The 20,609-nt window shown below is 64.6% G+C and overlaps 1 protein-coding gene across 2 annotated transcripts in view; it reads right to left on the bottom strand.

Annotated features, from left to right (window-relative positions):
* Window positions 1-626: 626 nt before the first annotated feature.
* The window catches only part of ZC3H3 (zinc finger CCCH-type containing 3), a 59,463-nt gene continuing 39,480 nt past the window's right edge, over window positions 627-20,609 (bottom strand). The window contains exons 6-13 of one of the 2 annotated variants that reach the window (XM_037166441.2): window positions 17,578-17,765; window positions 13,609-13,651; window positions 13,372-13,533; window positions 13,209-13,278; window positions 11,332-11,463; window positions 3,483-3,667; window positions 2,603-2,958; window positions 627-1,114 (exon numbers count right to left, since the gene is read on the bottom strand). In XM_037166441.2, coding sequence (XP_037022336.2) covers window positions 1,083-1,114; window positions 2,603-2,958; window positions 3,483-3,667; window positions 11,332-11,463; window positions 13,209-13,278; window positions 13,372-13,533; window positions 13,609-13,651; window positions 17,578-17,765 — 1,168 coding nt within the window. In that variant the 3' untranslated portion in view covers window positions 627-1,082. The remainder of the gene's footprint in view (window positions 1,115-2,602; window positions 2,959-3,482; window positions 3,668-11,331; window positions 11,464-13,208; window positions 13,279-13,371; window positions 13,534-13,608; window positions 13,652-17,577; window positions 17,766-20,609) is intronic. The other variant, XM_053660865.1, reaches the window with a different exon arrangement.

The raw sequence follows: 20,609 nt of genomic DNA, 5'->3' as shown, positions 1-20,609 counted from the left end.
CCCCTTCCTCTGGAAGGAGCAAGAAAATACCTGGAAGGCCCCGTGCCCCTCGTCACACCAGACCTGTCCCAGGCCCCCAAGCTGAGGCCACAACCCTCAGCCAGGCCTCCCTGCGTCCCTCTGGAGACGGAGACGCCTCGACAAGGGAGGCACACGAGCCTGGACTGGCTGCCTCCTTCCACGGGCTGCCCGGGCCACCTGGCCGGAGCCACTCTCTCAAGATGCCCAGGGGTCTCCGGAGGGGACTTCAGCCTGGGGGACTCTGGCCCCAGCCTGTTGCGTCCACATCCCCAGGCTTCCCTCTGGCCTCCCAAACCAGCGTGGCCACTGGGGGACAGGCTGCAGCGACCCTCGGGGCTGGCTTAGGGCAGCAGGGCGAGCTGCTGTTCCCACCCAGAGGCACTGGGAGGAGGTGCTGTTCGGGGCCAGAGCCGCAGGGGCAGGTGGGAGGACAGGGCGGAGGCCGCTGCAGAGGCAAGACCGGGGTGGACTCTGCGGCCAGCCCCCCGGCCACCCCCATCTTCTCCCCACTGCCCTCAACCTAAGGACCTCTGAGACCCTGCAGGCAGCACGCGTGCGTCGGAGCTGGCGGCACAGTGACAGCCAGGACAGTGTAGAGACACAGGACAGAACCTTTATTGCTGAACACGAATCCCCTGCCGGGGCCTGGCTGGCGGCCCCTTCTCCAGGCAGGAGCTGGGGTGGGGCGGGGCGGGGGTTGCTGGGGGCGCACTAACAGCCACTGCCCCACCCGCAGTGCCGAAGGGCCTGGGGGAGGTCCCTGCCCCGTCCCCTCAGGGCAGGGAGTTGGGAGCAGTCCCCGGCAGGAGGCTGAGGACCCACAAGTGGGGGAGGGAGGGGTACAGAGGGACTGGGGGTGGGGCAGCTTGCAGGAGAGTGAGGCCCTGGGCTCCCATGGGTCAGGGAGGGCTGAGAGCCAGGTGGGCAGAGGAAGGGCCCTGCAGCCCCCAGGGACAGCTTGGTGGCAGGCAGCCACCCTCCGGGGCGGTGGCAGCAGCAGGTGTAGCCTCCTTCGGGCCGGGGGCGCGGGGCTGAGGTAGGCGCGGGCGGGCACCCGGGCGTCACAGGCGGGGTTTGATGTGCAGGGGCTTCCCTGTTCCGAGAAGGGCGGAGGTCAGGGACCAGAAGGCCCTTGAAGGAGGGGTGTCCCCACCCCCAAAAGCTCTTGATGGAGAATCCATTGACCCAGGCCTGCACAGCAGGGTCTGCTAGAACTTGGGGACAGTCGCTTTGGACAGGCCACCCTGGGGCTCGGCTGCCCCCCAGGGCACAGGCCTTTGGGCTGGGCTGGCCCCGGGCAGCGGGCAGCGGGTGGGCTGGGCAGGACCACAGCGCTGGGTGCCAACTGCACGCAGACCCGGCCCAGGCTGCCAGACGTGCACGTGGCGGCCACGCGGCGCCTTCCAGGGAAAAGCCAGGGTGGGTGTGAGCAGGTGGCTGTGTGGGGAAAAGAGCCACTGAGGTCCCTGAGCAGGCTGTCCGCAGCCGGGGGCCAGAGGATGGAGAGCCAGAGCCCCGCCTGGGGCCCCACACTCACAGGGCCACTGCCTCCCCCTCCCACGAAGCCGTCTCACAGGCCGGGTTCCCGTGGCCCAGGCGCCTCTGTGCAGCCGCACATGGGTGGGAGAGTCCATGTACCCCTGCGAGCCCACCTCTCCTCGTGGGACCCCTCAGGGCCAGGGCCCCATCCACCTGCTCAGCTAAGTCCAGAAGCCAGGCCCAGGCGAAGGGAACCCAGGCCTCTGGCCTCGACCCCTCCTGGGTGGCAGCTTGAGCAACTGCAGCCCCACCGCCTGCCCTGGGGCCCTCCCAGACCCACCCCCACCTGCCCCTCCACCCCAGGCCCTGGCCAGGCCGGGTGCGGCCTGAGCAGCCTGCCCCGGCCTCCCCAGCCGCCTCCACTGACCCTGGGGTTGGCGCCAGGTTCTGATCTCACAGAACAGAAGAGGCAGCTGCCCCAGGACCCCCACATGCCTCCTCCCACCCTGGGGAATGAGGCGGCCTGGGCCGGGCCCCGCCCGCCTGTGGCCGGCGTCTGAGCCTGCTCTGCGGAGCCGTTAGAGGCGGCTGCAGCAAGCATCTTCCATTAACGTTACGACCGTGAAATATGACAATGAAACGATGGCCGTATGGTCACAAATTTGCAGCCCGCCGAGCTGCGTGGGGTTTATCGTCACTCTAACGCGCGGAGAGCTGTAAAATGTTTACAGAAAGGGTCGTTTGCAGCCATAAAACCCTCCTTTCTCTCCTAAACAAGGCTGAGTGGAGCCATTTACCAAGCCCCAAACGCTCATCTGGGGAGGGAGCATCTGTTCTCTCCAGGCGTGTGCTCCGATCTTCCAGAACAAATTAACAGAAATGGGTGCTTTCTAATTAAATCAGCCCTCAGCTGGGGCCGTCGGTGCACGGACCCTGCTGCGCTCGCACCTCGGCACCCGCCCGCCCTGCAGCGGCAGGTGCTCCCGCTGGCCTCTCCGGAAGCGTCCAGCCCTCCTGGAGACTCTGACTTGGGGGGCAGATGTCTCAGGGGGGCACCGAAAGACACCCTAGCCATTCTGGGCTCTGGGGGCCCGCTGCCTACCTGAGTCCTTGGTGGGGGGGCTTCTGGAGGCTGGGGCCCTGGGCTGGCCTCCGGGGCTTGGCGAGGACCGCAGGGAGATGAAGGCAGGCAGCTGGGAGAGGCTGCCAGAGCCGGTCCGTGCTGAGGCGGCCTTCTCCTGGAGAAGGGGCTCCCCCTGGTCTAAGGGGGGGGAGGGGGAGGGGACACAAAGCGGAGAGGGGGAGCGGGAGGGGGAGGAGGGGGCCTTCGATGACAAGGGCCGGGCAGAAGCTGCAGCTAACTCCCGTGTGGAGGAGGAAGGGGGGGCCGGGCCAGCAGCCACAGAGGTGGAGCAGCTGGACGTCTGTCTGGCGGGGTGCTGGGCGGCTGAGGGCCTCCTGCGGGGAGGAGAGCAGAGCAGCAGTGTGAGGTGGGATCCAGACTCACTGGCTGGCCCCCAGTGCGAGGCCCCTCCCCACCCAACCTCACTGCCCCCCGCACCATCAGGCACCATCCGGCACCACCATCTGGGTCAAGGCCAGCCCTCAGGGCCCGAGGATAGGCTGGTGACATCAAGGGGCCAGAGAGGCTGGCACCACACTGACTGTCCTTGCCTTTCGGAGCCTGCCCCTCGTCCGCACGGGCCCCTGCCTCATGTGGCAGGGGGCACAGGGCGTCACCTGGGTGCGGCCCAGCCCTGCCCCGGACAGTGGAAGTGAGGGGCTGATCAGCCCCTGCCTTCCTCCCAGGGGCAGGGCACCAAGTGACCTTCACCTTCGGGTTGAGGTCTCTTCCTGGGTTTGAAGACAGAAGAGCTGGGTGGGGTGGAGGGGCTCCCCAGAGGGTCCCCACACCCCGGGATTGAGGGTGCTGCTTCCGGACCTGCCCTGGGGCTCCCACACGGCACCCACTTCCTGCTCACCTGGACCCATGGCTGGCAGAGGCCCTGCTCCTGGAGGGCGAGTCGCTGGGCCCTGGGGCTGGGGCCGCAGCTGCCCGCCGGCCGAGGTGCTTCTGGGTGCGATGGAGCAGCTGGCACTGGGCGCCCCGGGGGCAGGCGCCCTCACGGGAAAAGTCCGGGCACAGCAGCGTGTGCTTCTTCTTGCACTGGGGGGAGATGGGCGCAGCTGGGCAAGGCCCCGCACTGGGTAGGGCGGCCTGGCCAAGGCTCAGGGCCCAGGCTTCCCGCCAGCTGGCTGAGGCCCCGGGCCGCAGCAGCCCCACCGGCTGTAACAGGCGCCCCGAGCAACCCCCAGGCCAGCACACGGCCCTGCTGGGGCTGTGGGTGGGGTGGGGGTCCTGCCAGGCTGTGTGGGGTTCCCGGGTTGCTACCCCCTCCTGACCACAGCTCACCCATCCTGGAGGAAGAGAGGGTGGGGGTGGGGGTGGGTGACAGGAAAGGTGGGAGTGGGGGGCTTGAGGCCTGGGGAGACCTCACTGGGCAGGGCTCAGGCCTCAAGCCCAGGGCTGTGGCGGGTCAGTCCAGGCCACCACACACCCGATCCACCACACCTGTCACCACGGCTAATTATACCCCCGGGGGGCAGTGCTGGGGGGTGCAGAGCTTCAACGCCTGCTTTTCCTGGGCCTGCCCACCACCCCTGGTGGGTGCTGCAGGCCTGCTGTGCACCCCCTTCCACCGGAGGGGTGCCCTCCGCTCCCGCACCCTCTGCAGCTGGCTTAGGGGCAGGACCTGGGCGGAGAGGCTGGGGTGTCAGGAGCCTGAGGGCCCTGACCGCCCCTCACGTGAGCGCAGGCGACAGGCAGCTGGGGAGGAGCCTGCAGGCAGAGCTTAGCTCAGCTGGTGCCAGAGCAGCGGTAGCGCCCGGGGCGCACTCACACACCAGGAGCACGCGGCCCGGAACTTCCCTCCTCAGACTCGGTCCCGGAGCTGGGACCCTGGCCCCGCTCCTCACGGCCAAGGCTGCGCGGGGCTTGCCTGCCCATTGTCCGAGCAGGGTCTGTGCACTGGGTGTTCCTGTGCCCACGCCTGGCCCCCGGCTGCCGCCAGGGCACGAGAAGCCACGACACTGTGCAGGGAGGCAGGCTGGGACTCTCAGGGCCCTGGACACTGGACCTCACGTCGTGTGCCCCTGTGGGGGCCAGAACCACTGCTGCCCGAAGCAGAAGGGGGGCTCAGGCTGTGGCTCCCTCCCTCCAGCCGCTGTGGCGGTGCCACAGCCCCTCTGCCCTGGGCCGGGCCGCTGGCAGCATCTCGTGGGTCCCAGGCAGGGGGCGGGCAGCGGTGGCACCTGCAGCAGGGGTGGGGCCTTGTGGGACAGGAGGGCGGTGACCGGGAGGACCTCCGGGTGGCGTGGGCTCAGCACCAACAAGGGCAGACCACGGCTGCAAGCCCAGCCCATCCTGTGGGACGGGACCCAGGCTGCCCACCGGCTTCTTCCCTTTTTAAAGACAGCCACTAGGAATCCCTAAATCTCAAATGTGGTTTGCACCTGGCTGACCTTCCTACTGACCATGCTGGTCTGAACTAGCCCGAGGACAACTGAAAACGCCTGGTCGCACGTGAAGAACCTTCTCACATCGGCCGAGGAAAGCAGAACGGTGGCAGGAGGCCCCTCAGGACGCAGACACACGAGGGAAGGGGTGAAACCAAGCAGAGCCCCCCACAACCGCCCCAAAGTTCTGGAAATTAAGGTCACTGGTGAATAATTCATGAAAATTCGGTAACACTCAGAACCGAGTGAGGGAAGAACAGTTCATTGGAACCAGGCGGGGGGGGGGGGCCTCGAAGTGGGAACGCCGCGAGCAGAAGTGGGCCGGGGGCAGGGCCAGGACAGGGCCAGCTCTGCGCAGACACTGACCGCGTGCCCCACGCGCAGCACGGGGACTCGAGAGGGACAGCAGCCCGAGCTGTGGCCACTCTGCAAAATGCAGATGAAACCTGCACATTCTGGAAAACTGGACATGAGGCCAGGGGCAGCGGACCGAATGCCCGTGTGGCCGTAACAAGCTGGGGTCAGGAGTGGCGGACCCAGGGTGGCTGGCCTGGGCCGTTCCCGGGGACACCAGCCCCACAGACCCCACAGCTCAGCCGAGTTTATGGGGCAGAATGATCTTGAAACCAGAACCTGAGCAGAACCAGGCGCCCAAAGAGCATCTCGGCCACCTCCTCCAACGAACGAGGAGCCACATCCTCCCTGAACCACCGCCCCCACGGGCCTGCTCTCTCCAGGTTGCGTGGCCGTCCAGGCCTCCTCCCGTCACTCACCCCAAGGCTGGTGAGCAAGCCCACTGTGACCTCCTGGAACCGAAGGCAGAACTGCCGGAAAACCAGGTAAAACCCACTCAAAGCCTGGGTGGGAGCTGGCAGTGCTGAGCCAGGGCTACTCCTCAGCTGTGGCAGGTGCCAAGTAAGCAGGACATCGATGGCAGGGAGACCCGCAAGGTGCATGGGACTTGGCACTGTCTCCGCAAGGTGTCAGCAAGCCCGTAACCACCGCAAAGGCACAGGCGCACTGGCCACAGGAGCTGACGCGCCGTCTGTGCTGGGCCTGGGCAGCGAACCAGCCCATGCAGGGGACTGGGGGGGGCTGGGAGGGCTGCGGGTGCCCTGGTTCAGGTGCTGCCTGGACTCACCTGTACGTGTGACAGGCACCAGACGTGTGACAGGAGCTGATTGAAGGGGAGGGTCCCAACAGCGTGAGAGGGATAGTCAGAGGGCAAGATTCTGGCAAGGGGTGCCCGGGGGGAGCAAGGGAATGCAGGTTGGAGCAGAGAGCATGCCCCACGCAGCCGCGCACCCGCCGGCTGAGCCCCAGCAGGAGGCCGCCCGTGAGTGTCTCGGGGCCGCACACTCACTGCCCTGTGGACACCCCCGGAGATCAATTCCAGGAAAATAAGCACCAACTGGCCTAGGGAGACAGAGAAGGGGCCACGTTTCCTGGGAGACAGGGCGGACACTGTTCCCCTGTCCCTCCACCGAGCACTGTGTGCAGGTCGGCTAGGAGACCCTGGCCGGTGGACCACGGGCCGACAGCCAGGGACCAGGGGACCAGGGGACACGCAGGCACTGTGGCGGGCGCCGGGACGTCCTTCTGCCTCGACACCCTGACGGGGAGCTGAGGAAGCTGCAACCTGGAGCGTCACCAACGGTCAGCGGTCAGCCAGGACCAGCGGCAGCCTGTCCCTGCGGCCCCGCCGCCCAGGCCGGGGGCTCCCAGGAGGCAGGGAGGCTGCGTGGGAAGTCGGGGCCACCACAGCCAGGAGCAGCGGGGATGCCCTCCTCAGAAGTGGGTGGGGGCCGAGGGACGGGCCGAGACACACGGCGTAGGTAAGATCCAGACCCTGACAGCTGCGTTTCCACGGAAAATGACCGAGTGCACGAAACACAGTTTATTCTTTATCGTTCTGTTACCGTTTTTAACTGTTGTGTTATTTTCCATGTAAGTAGCTCGTCCTGCATCTGCCCCGCCCTGCATTGATGAACTGCTAGCAAAACAGATGAAGGAAAAGAAAACAACCGCACGCTTCCACCCGAGAGTGAAATGGGGGTGCCGCAGGCACCGGAGGGCAGCCTCCACGTGTGGCGTGCTCACCGGCTCAGAGGGGACAGCCCCACGTCGCGCACACACGGTCTGCCACCTGAGCCTCCGCAGGGAGAAAGGCCGGCTACCAGCCGGCCTCCGAGGGGAGCCCCACCAAGTGTGTGGGGACTCAACACCCCTCCTCCTTGAAGGCCGGCAAGAGACCCGAAGAGGAGGACGCACGCCCTGACTCTGAACAGCCAAAACGGTCCGGGAGGCTGGTGTCACCCGGACACTGAAGCCCACGTCACTGTGCGAACAGGACCCTGCATGTTCACATTCCTGGCGAACGCAGATGCCCTGACAGACACGGGACGCGGAAGGGCCACATGCCACAACCCAGCTGGAGTTACGCTTGGAGCGCAAGGAACTCCGTGTGGCCGGTGGGATGGACCAACGGGCTTAGAAAAGGGAAGGGAAAACCACGATCAAGTCCACGGAGGCCCAGTGATCGGGCCACACCCAGCGACTCTTCAGGACACAACACTGAGGAAACCAGGCAAGGGCAGGAAGGGAGCAACCCCCCACCAGCAGGGCCAGGCGAGGGCGCCCCCTTGTGCCGCTTGTACTCCACCAGTGCTCAAGTCCCTGCACAGCACCTGGGCAAAAATAAATGAGTGAAAATAAAACGACAAGCAGCCAAATAAAAAGGGAAGAAAATGACCAGCCAGCAGACGAAGAACCCACAGAAAATTTGTTAGAGCTGCCCTGACACTGTGGCTCAGTGGGTCGGGAGTCCTCGCACAAAGCAAAAGGTCGCGGGTTGGATCCGGGTCAGGGCACGCGCCTGGGCCAGGTCCCCGGCCCAGTGGGGGCCACATGAGAGGCCACCACACACTGATGTTTCTCTGTCTGTCTCCCTCCCTCCCTTCTCTCTAAAAATAAACTTAAGAAACAACAACCCAGAAACAAAAATCCATCCAAAAAAGTCACAGGGAATCTCTTGGAAAAGAAGAACAAAGAAGAAAAAAGTTGAAAAGACTGACATTTCTTGATTTTTTAAAAGATGTCTTTCACTGGTACAACCACTATGGAAAAGAGTATGCAATTTTCTAAGAAAACTAAAAATGAATCTGCCTTTTGACCCAGCAATTCCACTGCTAGCATTATATTCTAAGAACCCCGAAACACCAACCCATAAAAGCCTATGCACCCCAATGTTCATAGAAGCACAATCTACAACAGCCAAGAGCTGGAAGCAACCTAGGTGCCCGTCAGTAAATGAGTGGATCCAAAAACTATGGTGCATTTACACAATGGAATTCTATGCAGCAGAAAGAAAGAAGGAGCTCCTACCCTTTGCAACAACATGGATGGAACTGGAGAGCATTATGCTGAGTGAAATAAGCCAGGCGGTGAAAGACAAATACCCTATGATCTCACCGTAACAGGAACCTAAACAACAAAACAAACAAGCAAGCAAAACATAACTAAAGACATTGAAATAGAGAACAGGCTGACAGTGACCAGAGGGAGGGAATTTCAGGGGAAAAGGCGAGGGTTTACAGGAACAAGTATAAAGGACACATGGACAAAAACTAAGGGGGGTGGAAATGGGAGGGAGGTGGGGAGGGCTGGGGGGTGGGCTGGGATGGGAGTAAAAGACAGAAAACTGTACTTGAACAATAATTAAATTTAAAAAATAATAAATAAATTTTTAAAAAAGAAAAAATATTTCATTTACTTTTGGAGAGTTGGGGGAGTGAGAGAGAGAGAGACACTGATGTGAGAAATCCCGACCGGCTGCCCTCTCGCCCTCCCACCCAGGGACCGGGCCCACAGCCCAGGCCCAGCTGCGGGGGGTCCAGCCAGCGCGGCCTTCCCGTGTGTGGGATGGCGCCGGGCCCGCGGAGCCGCAGCGGTCAGGGCGCATTTCCTGATCCCTACGCTGGTTACACAGCTGTGGCAATACAACACCGGCCTGGGACAGACACACAGAGCAGTGGGTCAGGACAGCGAATCCAGACGCGAGCCCTCGCGCAGGGTCGGTGGACTCTCAATAGGCGCCTGGGGCGGCCGGTGGGGAGGGCGAGTCTTTCCGGCATCCACCCGCGCCACGCTGAGGTTGGCTCTCCCTGACACCACCCACGAAAATCAACTCAGAGCCGGTCAAAGACCTAAACTTGAGACCTAAGACCACAAAGTCCTTGTGAGGAAAGACGGGCAAAGCCCCGTGACGCTGAGGTGGACAAAGCTTCCCGCACGTGACACCAGGGGCACAGGCAGCAAAGGGGAAGGGACAGACTGAGCACCCAAGGCCGCCGTCAAGAGAGAGAAGACCGCTCACGGGACAGGAGGGTGCGTTCACCAACCCTGTCTCTCATGAACGGTTACTTTCCAGAGTCTGGCTGTTTCCAACTTATAACTGGGCAAAGGGCTTGAACAGACATTTCTGCAGAAACGACTCACCAGTGACAGAGCGGCATGTGCAGAGACACTCAGCACCCAGCTCGGTTAGGACAATGCAAACCGGAAGCACCCCCTGGGCCCCCGGGATGCTATGAAAGAGGGGGGCCTGGTGGAGCCACAGGCGCTGACCCAGGTGAGCCAGCAAGGCTGTGTGAACACGAGCCAAAGGCCCACCTACCGGCGAGAGGACGACAGGCGGCCCGCCCACACCTGGGCACCGGCCGCCTCCAGAAGGAAGGCCGCCCTGACACCACGACAGGCAGCCCTGCAGCAGGCGCCGCCCAGAGGAGCCAGGCGTCTGTGCACCACGGGAGCCGAGCTGGGAAATGCCCAGAAAAGACAGCGTCGGGCTGACTGGCGCCTCGGGCTCCGCGGGCTGCCGGAGGCGGCCGCACAACCCCGCAGACACGCGGGGAGCCCGAGTGCCGCACTCCTGCACCGAGGGACGGCAGGGCCCCTCGGTTGTGCCTCCACACAGCGGCTTGTGCAGGACAGCACCGCACGCCAGGGAGGAGGGTGGCACTGCACGGGCAGTGCAGGGGAGGGGGCTCCCCACGTGAGAGCACCGGGAGGGACCCACAGTGCCACCACAGACACAAGGCAGGGCTGTGAGCGCCTCCAAGTGGACGGGGACAGTAAGAGTGATGAGCCACTGAGCCCAGGCGGGTGTCCACCAGCACTGGGGATGCGGCAGAGGAGGGGGGCTCTTCCTTAGTGCCCCCAGCAGACGCAGAAGTGACGACGGCAGCACAGGACAGACGTGGAGCCGTCACAGTGGTGGGTGGGAAGGGGCGCCCCGCAGTCTCTCCAGGACACGCACACTAAGCAGGAAGACGACACCTGGGGCATGGAGCCATCAAGGGGCACCCACACGTCAGCACCGCGAGAGAGCACCCTCACGGGGTGTCGGGCCCCAGGTGACAGGCCTCCCACCCCAGACACACCCTCCCGGTCGAGATTACGCACGGGAGCAGGGCGTGCTCTTCAACGAGCCGGCGCTTCGGGAGGCAAGGCTGACACTTGCACTTGATTCAGGGCAACGCTACCCACTCCCTGGGGCCCACTAGAGGACTCGCACTCCAGGCGCGAGGTGCCCACTCAGCACTTCTGGGATTATTTAGAGAATCGAGTTAACCCTCCCGGTCCCAGGCCGCCGCTGCGCCCGCCAGGCCGCCTGCTCAGCGCTTTCCCACAGACAGTTACGAGCCGCTATCCATCATCCGGAGCCCGCACGCCGAGAGGGGCTCGGTAAGCACTTCCAGCTACAGGAGCAGAACTTAAATATGCTCTGACATTTCACTTACACTGTGATCTTTTACAGTGATCATCCACGTTCTCCATGGGGGTCCCACCTGATCCCTGCCACCTGGGCCCGAGCGTGCACCAAGGTGACCTGTCCGCTCTGGTCAGGTCCCCAGGTCTCAGCCTGGAGGCAGGAAGGGCCTACCAGCTGCAGAGAGCTGTGCACAGGGCCAGCCCTGCGCTGATGCCTGAAGTCCACCCTCGTGCCCCCCACTTCCCAGGACCCCCCCACCCAGACTGCAGGCCCCTGAGCAGACCATCAGGCTGCCTCCTGGTGTCCAGGGGCTAGAGACCCCCCGCACAGGTGCCCAGGCCGGGGCCACAGAACTCACATGGCCCCACCCCACAGGCCTGAATGGGGATAGGGAGGGGAATGGGACATCGCCGTGGGGCATGGAGCCAGTCTGCTCAGCGGGCTGGAAGCCACACAGCTGCCCGCACTGCCCAGGCCACCTCGGGGGGAATGGGCTGCAGGGAAGGCGCTGACAGCTGGAGGCTGCCGACTGCGCCCCTCACCTTGGCACCAAGCGGGCAGTAGCCTTTGAGGAAGTCGGTGCAGACCTCCGCCTTCCGCGACACGTACACGTGGCTGTAGGGGCAGCTGCTGTTGCTGCAGACCCCCCTCAGGAAGTAGGAGCACACGGGCATCTGTGGGGCAGGGGTGGGGGGGAGAGTGAGCACACGCAGAGCCCCCTCCCCCCGTCAGGCATCCGACCCACTTCTCAGGTGAGAGTGCTGGGACCCCCTGCCTGGTGCTCCCAGCAGACTGGCCCGCAGGAGGGTGGCCAGCAGCAGCCTTGGGGACCGGGGACCGGGGGCCAGGCCAGATGAGGGCTGCCCACATGACAGGACAGGGAGGCAGGCAGGCGGGCAGCCACGCCCTTCCCGGTGGCTCAGGCCCAGACATGCGGCCTCCCGAGTCTCCCCTGCTCAGATCCCAGGCTGCTGGGACACATGTAAGGGGCAGGCAGACCTTCCAGCAGCCTAATGAGGGGGCTCAGCAGTGTCCTGGGCTGCAGACCTGACTTGCCCCGCCCGGAGGAGTGGTAGACAGGCCACTCACTCCCTGGGAGCAGCCCGGGTCCCTGGAGGCTCTGTGGGGGTCTGGCTCCTGTGCCCTGGGCAGTGGCAGGTGCCCAGGGGAGGCCTGGTGAGGGCCCTGGGACAGGCAGCCTGACAGCACTCCCTGGCCCCAGGCCGGGACAGGAAGGTGTGTGGGCCACTTCCTTCCACTGGCAGAGAGGAAGGCCTGAGAGCGGCGGCAGGCCTCCGTCTCCCCAGCCCGACATTGCCACTGCTCCAGGAGGCTCCTGTCCGGGCCCCAGGCAGCCCTGTGCCCAGTGGCCCCGCGGGACTCACACACACACCTCCCGGGGCCTCTGCAGGGGCGTGGACGGCGCCCCACTGGTATTTTTCTGGGGGGAGGGAAGGGAGGGGAGAATGAGGAAGGAGAGGGAAAGCAGAGAAACAAAGGGCGATTTCGTGCCCAAGTGTGGGTTTATTTTTAATTGTCTTCTAACTACAACCCTGAGCGGAGAAGGGCTGGCGGTGGTGGGGCTGCAGACGAGCCCTTAATGTGGCTTTTGATCTAGAGCCCAAATTAGCTCTAATAAAAAGGATAATAAAGCCAACTCTATAGCAAACGGAGCTCCTCCTTGCTGTCAGCAGGACCATTATCCCGAGGAATCGTGTCCTCATTTCAATTAACCTCATCTGCACCCTCCGTGTCCGCACAAATAACAATAACGTTAATTCAGGGCGCCCGTGCACCAGACGCCGGGACGCACGCCGGCTTCGGAGCTGGGAGCTAATGAACCCGAAGTTCGACGTGAATCTGCAAACGGCTCACAACGGAGCCCGGAAGGTCTATCAGGGAAAAACGCTGATTCTTTTCAAGCTCCTCAAGGGGAAAAGCTGCTGTAGCAGCATCGCCTCGGCCCCACCCCACCTCCCTAACCACGTCTCGGCCCCCACTCTGCCCGTTCCCAGGTGCTCCCCAGCCAACAATGACCCCAGATCTCAGAGCTCCTGCCCTGGTGCTGCCCCCGCAGGGTCTGTGTGACGGGAGGGTCACCCAGAGGGCCCGTGACTGGGGAGTCCCCAGTACCCCATGTCCCCAGCTGCCCCTTGCCCACCCAGGACTGCACCCTGCACCACATGGGCCCCTGGGGCTGCTGACCAGGCTTGTGGCACAGGGCAGGTGGGGGTCTCCTGTGTGGCAGGTCGACACCCTCCAGGTTGGCTGCAGTAGGAGCTGGCCGAGCGTGACAGCCCCCACGTGGTCCCGCAGCTGGCTCCTCACAGACACCAGGGGACAGGGGTCTGTGTGTCCCCAGCCCAGGGAGAACTCAGGGCAGCCCTGCCAGGAACACACCCGCCGAGCTGGGGCTCACCTTCTCCTTGGAGACCTGGTGGGAGAAGGGGCAGGTCCCATCTGTCTTCTTGCACGTGCCCCGGACAAACCTGTGCAAACCGTGCAGCGGGCTGGTGAGACCAGGGGCCGAGCTGGTGGGCCTGAGGTCGGCCCCCACCTCAAGACGCCCCCCGGTGGGTCACCTGGTGCACACGGCCACCTTCTCGGGGTCGTGGATGTAGGGGCAGCGCTCGCCGCGGCCGCACCTGCCGAAGCGGTTGTAGTACATGCAGTACTCCTGCCCCGTCCGACGCTGCCTCTGCCTCGCCTGCCGCACGATGGCCAGGCTGCGCTGCACGGCCCGGCTGTGGGCAGCAAGGTGGGGGGTGAGGCTGAGGATGCGCAGGGCCCCGTCCGCGCAGCCCTAGGGATGTACGTACCTGGCCAGCGAGCGGCTACAGCTGCCAGTGGGGTCGGACCGGCCTGTGGAGAGAGGGCCCCGGTCAGGCCTGGCCGCCTCCCTGAGTTCTGTCCGCTCACCTGTTCGGCACAGGCCCAGTGGTCTCTGCCCTTGGCTCAGATACTCCTGCCCCCTCAAGGGGGCCACCTGCCTCCCCTGCCCTCAGGCTTGGCCCCTGCCAGGCCCCTCGGGGGCACATGGTGAGGGAGGGGAGCCGCCGGGCCAGCCCCACGCCCCGTCCCCTGCAGAGGAGCTGCAGGGGGTGGCACAGGGACAAGAGCTCTCCCAAGGCCACACTGGTAACTCTCCCACAGGTTCCTCTTGGGGCAGGAGGTCTCAGGGGCATGCGTGCTGGGGGCCTCCCTGCCAGGCCCCTCTGCCTCAGGCAGAGCCCGGGACAGGTGGCCTGAGAGCCCTGGAGGTGCTACCCGGCTCTGCTGTGGCCAGAATGGTGTCTACGTATGTAAAGGGCTGTAGAATCAAGACAAACAGCAGCAAAGGGGTGTGTGGCCAACAAGGTGTGGCCTCCTCACACCCAGGCTGGGGGAGCTGGGCCCACCGTGGATGTGGGGCCTCCGTGGGCCCAGCAGGCAGCTGCCTGCTCCTCGAAACCATGGGGTGCCTTGGAAGTCACCCCTCAGAGCCTCAAGCACAGAGACCAAGCAAAGTGTCTCCAGGTCACTGAGTTTGGCCCGAGGGAAGCTGCTCACACAGTGGCCAGTGGTGACAGGCCAGGGAAGCGGAGCCAGCCCTGCGGGAGGAGGGGCCGCACTGACCCACAGCTCTTGCCTGTCTTTTAGACATGAGGTCACCCTCCCAGAACCCAGGAGGGCAGGGCAGGGCAGGGCAGGGCAAGAGTCTCCTCCAGATGGCCACCAAGTCCCCAGTTCCACACCCACGCGCGCGCGCACAGGCCTTCCCAGACCAGCTCCGATTTCCCACAGGCAACTGCTGAAATGGATCTGGTGGCAGGAGGCAGAAGTGATATCACTCAGGAGTTCTGGGGACCGGAGGTGATGACAAAGCATCCAGGCTGTAAAGGGCGGTCCCCAGCCTGCTGGCCCTGAGCTGCCCCGTCGGAGCCGCAGGAAGGCCAGGCAGGTGCCCCCTGCCGCATCCTCCCCAGCGGCCTCTCCCAGGGCCACTGCCTCCGCCCCGCCCCCCAGCCCCTGTCCAGCAGCTCTGACATGGCCCAGCCCGCCCCAGACTGCCGTGCCCCCACAGGCTGGACCCCACAGTGCCCTTCCCCACGTCCCACCTGCTACCAAGCCCTGACAGCTCCTGGGCATGTCCTGTGCCCCTCCCGACCCGGCCCCCACTGCCTGCTGCAGCTGTCCCTGCCAGAGGCTGCGCTTCTGAGCCCCATCTCCGTGGATTTAAAAAGGGCATCTCAAGGCTGCACAGCAGAGCCCTGCAGGAGGGAGCGCTCTGTGGGGCGCTGCCCTGGCTGCGGAGCAGGAGGCCGTGGTGTGAGGGAGGAGGCCTTCGGGTGGCTCTGGGCCACAGTGCAGCCCTGATTCCCAGGCTGGGGACACCAGTCCTGGGGGGGCCACGGGGGCCGATCCAGGTGGCACGTGGTGCCGCACACCTGCCAGCCGGCGGGTGACAGAGTGCAATTTGATAGCTGTCGGTGACTGCGGTTCCCGGGCTGTCACCCAGGCTGCCATGACGCTGTGGCGCCATCTGCTCCTGCCAGTGACGGCTGTCGTCACGTGTCCGCCTGTCAGACTGTGGCCCCCGGCGGCCTCTGCGGGCGGGGCAGGCTCTCTCCCGGCCCTACTCTGGTCTTGCAAAGACAGCGGTGTGGGGCTCCCGTGAGAGGTTTGCGGGAACAAGAGGCACCTTCTCAAATGCTGTGCAGTGTTAAAACACGCAGAGTGTCGCTGGCTCCAACGGCAGAGGCCAAGGGAGCCAAGAGGCGCTAAACAGCTCAGCTGCAACCACACCCTGGGAGCAGGAGGTGCTGAGCCCTGGAGAGAACTCGCACTTCCCAGGGATCTTCCCAAAATAGCGGGGCAGCAGCCGCCCCGCCCCCACCGTCAGCCCCCAGCCCAGGCAGCCTGTCCAACAGGACTCTGGGGCCGAGGGCCACAGGCAGCCACCCTTGGGGGGAAGACTGACACCCCAGGCTGGCTCCAGTGACCAAGTGAGCCCCAGAAAGAGGAATCTGGGCTGCAGACAGGCTGACCAGCTTCCGAGCGTGGGACCTGGCAGCAGCCACGGAGGGGCTGCCCGTCCCAGGTCACAGGTGAGAAGAGGGCCCCAGGGGCCCGTGGCCAAGCTGGCCGCAGGGAGGAGACTGCCCACATCAGCCTTACCCCGGGCCCAAGGCCAGCCCTGCGGTCTGGGCCGCACGCAGTGGCTCTGGCAGGGGGACCGGGTTTCTGCTCTGCTGCAGGGACCGGCAGGCTCTCGGAGCCATGGGGCTGGCCACAGCAGAGCACCCGCCAGAGCCACACCCAGGGCACCCTGCCCTCCAGCCGAAGCACGGGGGAGGGTCTTGGGCCAGGCCCTTGGGTGGGCGGGCCTTGGGCCCAGGGAGGAAGCACAGCCCCATGGCTCTGACTTCTCTCCCTGAAACGGCTGACCAGCTGCTCGCCGGGGCCTGGGAGCCTCTGCGGCCAGGAGGACTAGGAGGAGGGCAGCCATCCCAGGAGGCTGCGCTTTCTTGCTGAAGCGGGAGTCCCTCCGACACCAGAGGAGGAGATTTATTCCTTTAATTACTCTCCATCCAAGTGGGCTGCTGGTCAGTGGGCAGGGTGCGGGCAGGGATCAACCGCCCTCCTGGCAGTGAGGCGCTGGCCACTCAAAGGGGGCCCAGGCAGTGCAGGCCGGGTGGGTGGGGCCTCAGTGGGCTCTGGCTCCGTCCTGCCCTGTCCGCTGGCCTAGCCCCGAAGCTGGGAGTCCTGAGCCCAGGCCTGCCCCTTGGAGGCCACCAGGGCTGGGCAGGTCGGCAGGGTGGCCGCTGTCGCCAACACAGGCACGTCCCAGGAAGAGGCCTCCTGGGACCCCGACCCCACCCTCCTCACCTCACTGCCCGGAGGCTGGTGCTGGGGAGGGCGGCTGCCTCCGAGTGCCCGCCCCGCCCAAGGCTGCGGCCTTCTAGCTCTGGGGCCCGAGGTCTCCGCAGCAGGGCCCGCTGCCGGAGGAGGGCTGTCTTGACCCTGCATGGTGCCCTGTGGGCAGACCCTGACCGCAGCCCCGTGAGGAGGCATGGCCGCTCCCTGCGCCTGCTCCCGCCCTCAGCAAAGGGATGGGGAAACTGAGGCACACGGGCAGGTGGAACCACGGCTGCTCGGCCACCTAGTGCCTCTGCAGGGAAGGCGGGGCACATAGGCCCTGGGGGCCCCGTGGGCGGAGAGGCTCAGGCAACTCCTCCCCTGCTCCTCTGGGTGCTGCGGGGCTGGGAGCCTCTGCCATCCCACGCAAGCCGGCAATCTGCCCCCTTTTTCTGACAGGAAAAAAAGGGGGTAAAATTAGACTAAAACCAAGGTATTTTTCTGGTTAATTTGTGCGACAAGCGAGCCCAAAGCACTTCATCCCGTCAGCCCGCCTCCCCCGCCGCGGGGGTGTGTGGCAGCGGGGCCTCCTGACGCAGTGGGGGTGTGGCCAATGCAACTGCGGTGCCGTGGCCCCAGGTGTTTGCTCGCCTGTCCCTGTTTACTGTACCTGGTCCATCTCCCTTGTCCAGGAGTGAAACACGGAAAATCAGGGGCTGCTTAGCCAAGCAAGAACCGCTGGCTGCCTGCGGGGCCTCCCCTGGGGACAGGCTGTGAGGCCTCCCACAGCCGCCGAGCCTGCCCCACCACCTGGCTGGACATCAGTGCCACAGCCAAGGCATTGTGGGCACTGGGGGTTGAACGAGTGCCGGTCGGGACGTGGCCTGCTGGGGACTGCACACTTGGATGGGGCCCCGGGGCCGTCCGGACACACCACCAGGGAGCCTCACCTGTGCGCAGGAGGGGCCTGCCGCCTCCCTCGCCGCTGGGCCGGCCGTCGGTCTTGGAGAGCTTGTTGGCCGACACCTTGTAGAGCACCCCTCCAATGCAGCGGAAGCCCCTGTCCCGCCACCGAGGGGGGCCGGGCTGGGCTTTCGCCCCGCTGCGGGCATGGCGCAGGCGGCTTAGCATCAGGGACCTGCAGACACAGGGACATGCCAGTTAGACAGGCCCCAGGGCCCCAGGCAGGAGACCTGTCCCCTGCCCTCCACACCACAGGAGGTGGCACCTCACTGGGGCTGGGACCATGGGAACCCCTGAAGGGTCAGGGGGAAGGGACAAGCCCCCCCTCTGACATGTGCCCCCCTGGGACATGACTGCCCAGGCCCGGGAGGGGGCCCCCCCAGACACCACGCACCCCATGGGGTCAGCCCCAGGCCCCACCCTGCTCAGGGCTGCCCGGGAGGCACCACAGTGGTCCTAAAAGTTGTCCTGGCTGACTTGCTCTCCCCGGCTGTCACATGGGCAGGCTGCCACCAAGATGAGGGGACGGGGAGTGTTCAGGGTGACCAGGCAGCTTCCTGACTCCAGAAGGGCCCATGGAGCTTACCCCTCAGAGCAAATTTCAGCAGCAATTTGTTTATGCAAATTGAGCTTAATTCCACATCAGCTCAGACTCTGTTCACACGCTCTTCCCACTGAACCCCTGGTGCCCCGCTGGCCAATCTGGACAGAGGGGCACGGATGTCCCGTGTCCTCGCTGCTTCTCCCTGAAGAGAGCTGCTACTCAGGGCGCCACAGGGGAACCGGCCGCAGTGGCAAAGTGAGGACAAGGGTCTGAGCCCTGCTGGGCCTGCCTTGGGTACTCATGGTGGGTCCCCCACAAGTCTGCACGTGGACCCCCAACTCCACCTTGGGCAGCAGAAAGCCCTTTCCTAGTCACCCAGGGACGAGGAGGGGCACCCGGGTGGGGTTCTGATGAGTGCCGGGGACAGGCAGCGCTGGGCACCCAGGCGGACCCGCCCGGAAATGAGCGACTGGGTCCAGTCCCTGCTTCTCAGACACAGCTGCCCCCCCCCCGCGGCTCTGCCACCCCTCTGGTCCTCGGTCCCTCTGTCTGAAAGCGTTGCCAGCTGCAGCCCCCCAGGGCCCACTGGAGAGTTCTTTTCTTTTTATTTATTTTTATTTATTTGCTTTTAGAGAAAAGGGAAGGGAGGGAGAAAGAGAGAGGAACATCCGTGTGTGGTGGCCTCTTATGTGGCCCCCACTGGGGACCTGCCCTGCAACCCAGGCATGTGCCCTGACTGGGAATCGAACCAGTGACCCTTTGGTTTGAAGCCCAAGCTCAATCCACTGAACTGCCCAGCCAGGGCCCGCTGGAGAGTTAACAGGAGCCGGGAGCGGCTCTGGGCCCCCAGCTTCGGGGTAAATGCAAACGCAGGCGGGAAGAGCGTGGCCTCCCACGTGGAAGCACTTGACCCAGTTTCCCTTAATTAAAATTCAGGTTCAGGAACACCAATCTTGGAGGAAGTGGTAGAGCCCAGGCCATCCCTGCAGGCACCCCAGCTGCCCCATGCCTGGGGGGGCAGCTGGGCCTCCAGGCCCTCTGCAGACCTTGGGGCGCCTCCTCAGCCAGGCCATGGGGTGAGGAGAGGGGCTGGGCTGGTAGGGGTCCGCTCCCTCGCCAGCCCCTCCCTGCAGAACCCTATCAGCCCTCGGGGCTCAGAGGGAGCTGTGGACCCTCTGCAGGAGCCGTGGCCTCTGTTCTTGGGGCGCAGCTCGGCCGGACTCCTAATTCTCACAAGCCTGAGCTGAGCTCCGGCCAGTGGCCATCATGGCTGGTCCAGCTCGAGCCTGAAAAGTGCCTGGGAGCCCTGGGCACCTCCTGGGAGACCTGCCTGGTGTCACACAGGGCGGCCTGGAGACACCAGGCAAACCCACAAGACTCAGGGACCGTTGGCTGGGCCCTGGCGGGGAGGGGGGTGGGGAGGCCCTGTCTGTGGGACAACGGTTCGGCCTGAAGGTGCACCGAACCCCCTGGCTGGTGTCCAGCTCCAGGCCTGTGGCACTCGCGCCAGCGGCCCACCGCCCCTCACTGTCGTGGGCGTCACAGTACTCCAGCAAACTGTCACCTGATGCAGAGGACAGCCTTCGGGAGCGAACAATATTGAGAAGAGAGGGTGAAATTAATGAAATAATAGGGGGCCAGGGACCTGGGGAAGGCACCTCCCCTTGCCAAGGGCCCGGCAATTCCTTTTCTGTGACTGTAGCCTCAGATCTAAAGGGTTCTCCGGGCTGGCCCGGGCCGCCAGGAAATTTCATTAACGCTGGAAAATAGGAAAGGTATTAAGCGTGGATAATGAAGGCCAGGGAGGGAGCCGTGCCTTCAGATGGTCCTCTTTCTCGCCTTTGTAATGGGAGGCATGAACTTCCCCTCAAATCCATTTCTAATCCATTTGAAATACTACAGCAAATTATCTTCCCTTCAGCCCAAAAGCGGCCAGCCAATTTACTCCGATAGAAGTGACAATGCCCCAGGATTTATCACCATAACCTTGACTACACCGGGTGAGCGCTGGGTGCCCCTCGGCCCCGCGGGGCAGGAAGGGCGGGAGGGGGATAACACTTTGAATGAGAAGTGGTGGCGACGGGGAGGAAGGTGCGCACGTGACCACAGCCAGCCAGAGCAGCTGCCCGAACGGCACGCCGTCCCACAGGCCAGGGGCTCTGCAGGCTGCGGCCCCGCCCGCTGTGCCCAGGGTGGGGATGGCAGTGGGCTCAGGGCAGGCTGTGCCGGGAAGTGGAGTGGAAGACACCAGGGAAGAGACACCCAGAGAGAGGGTCAGGATCTGCACAGACGGGCGCTTTCCCCCGAGAGGCCCGGTGTGCCCCATCTGCCAGGCCTCCCCCGCCCTCCACAGGTCTGTCCTGGGCCCCCAGGCTCTGCTCGTCCAGCCCTTCCCTGGCACAGTGCCCCAGTCCCAGTGGCAGCCTGGCACCCTCCTCCTTCGGACCCCGCACCTGCCAAGGTGTGCTGCCTTTC

The sequence above is a fragment of the Artibeus jamaicensis genome, unplaced genomic scaffold (assembly GCF_021234435.1).
Source record: "Artibeus jamaicensis isolate MK-2021 breed Jamaican fruit bat unplaced genomic scaffold, CSHL_Jam_final scaffold_916, whole genome shotgun sequence".
In the NCBI taxonomy this organism is placed as follows: domain Eukaryota; kingdom Metazoa; phylum Chordata; class Mammalia; order Chiroptera; family Phyllostomidae; genus Artibeus; species Artibeus jamaicensis.
The sequence above is the reverse complement of the archived record's forward strand: the minus strand, read 5'-3'. Positions and strand labels throughout refer to the sequence as shown.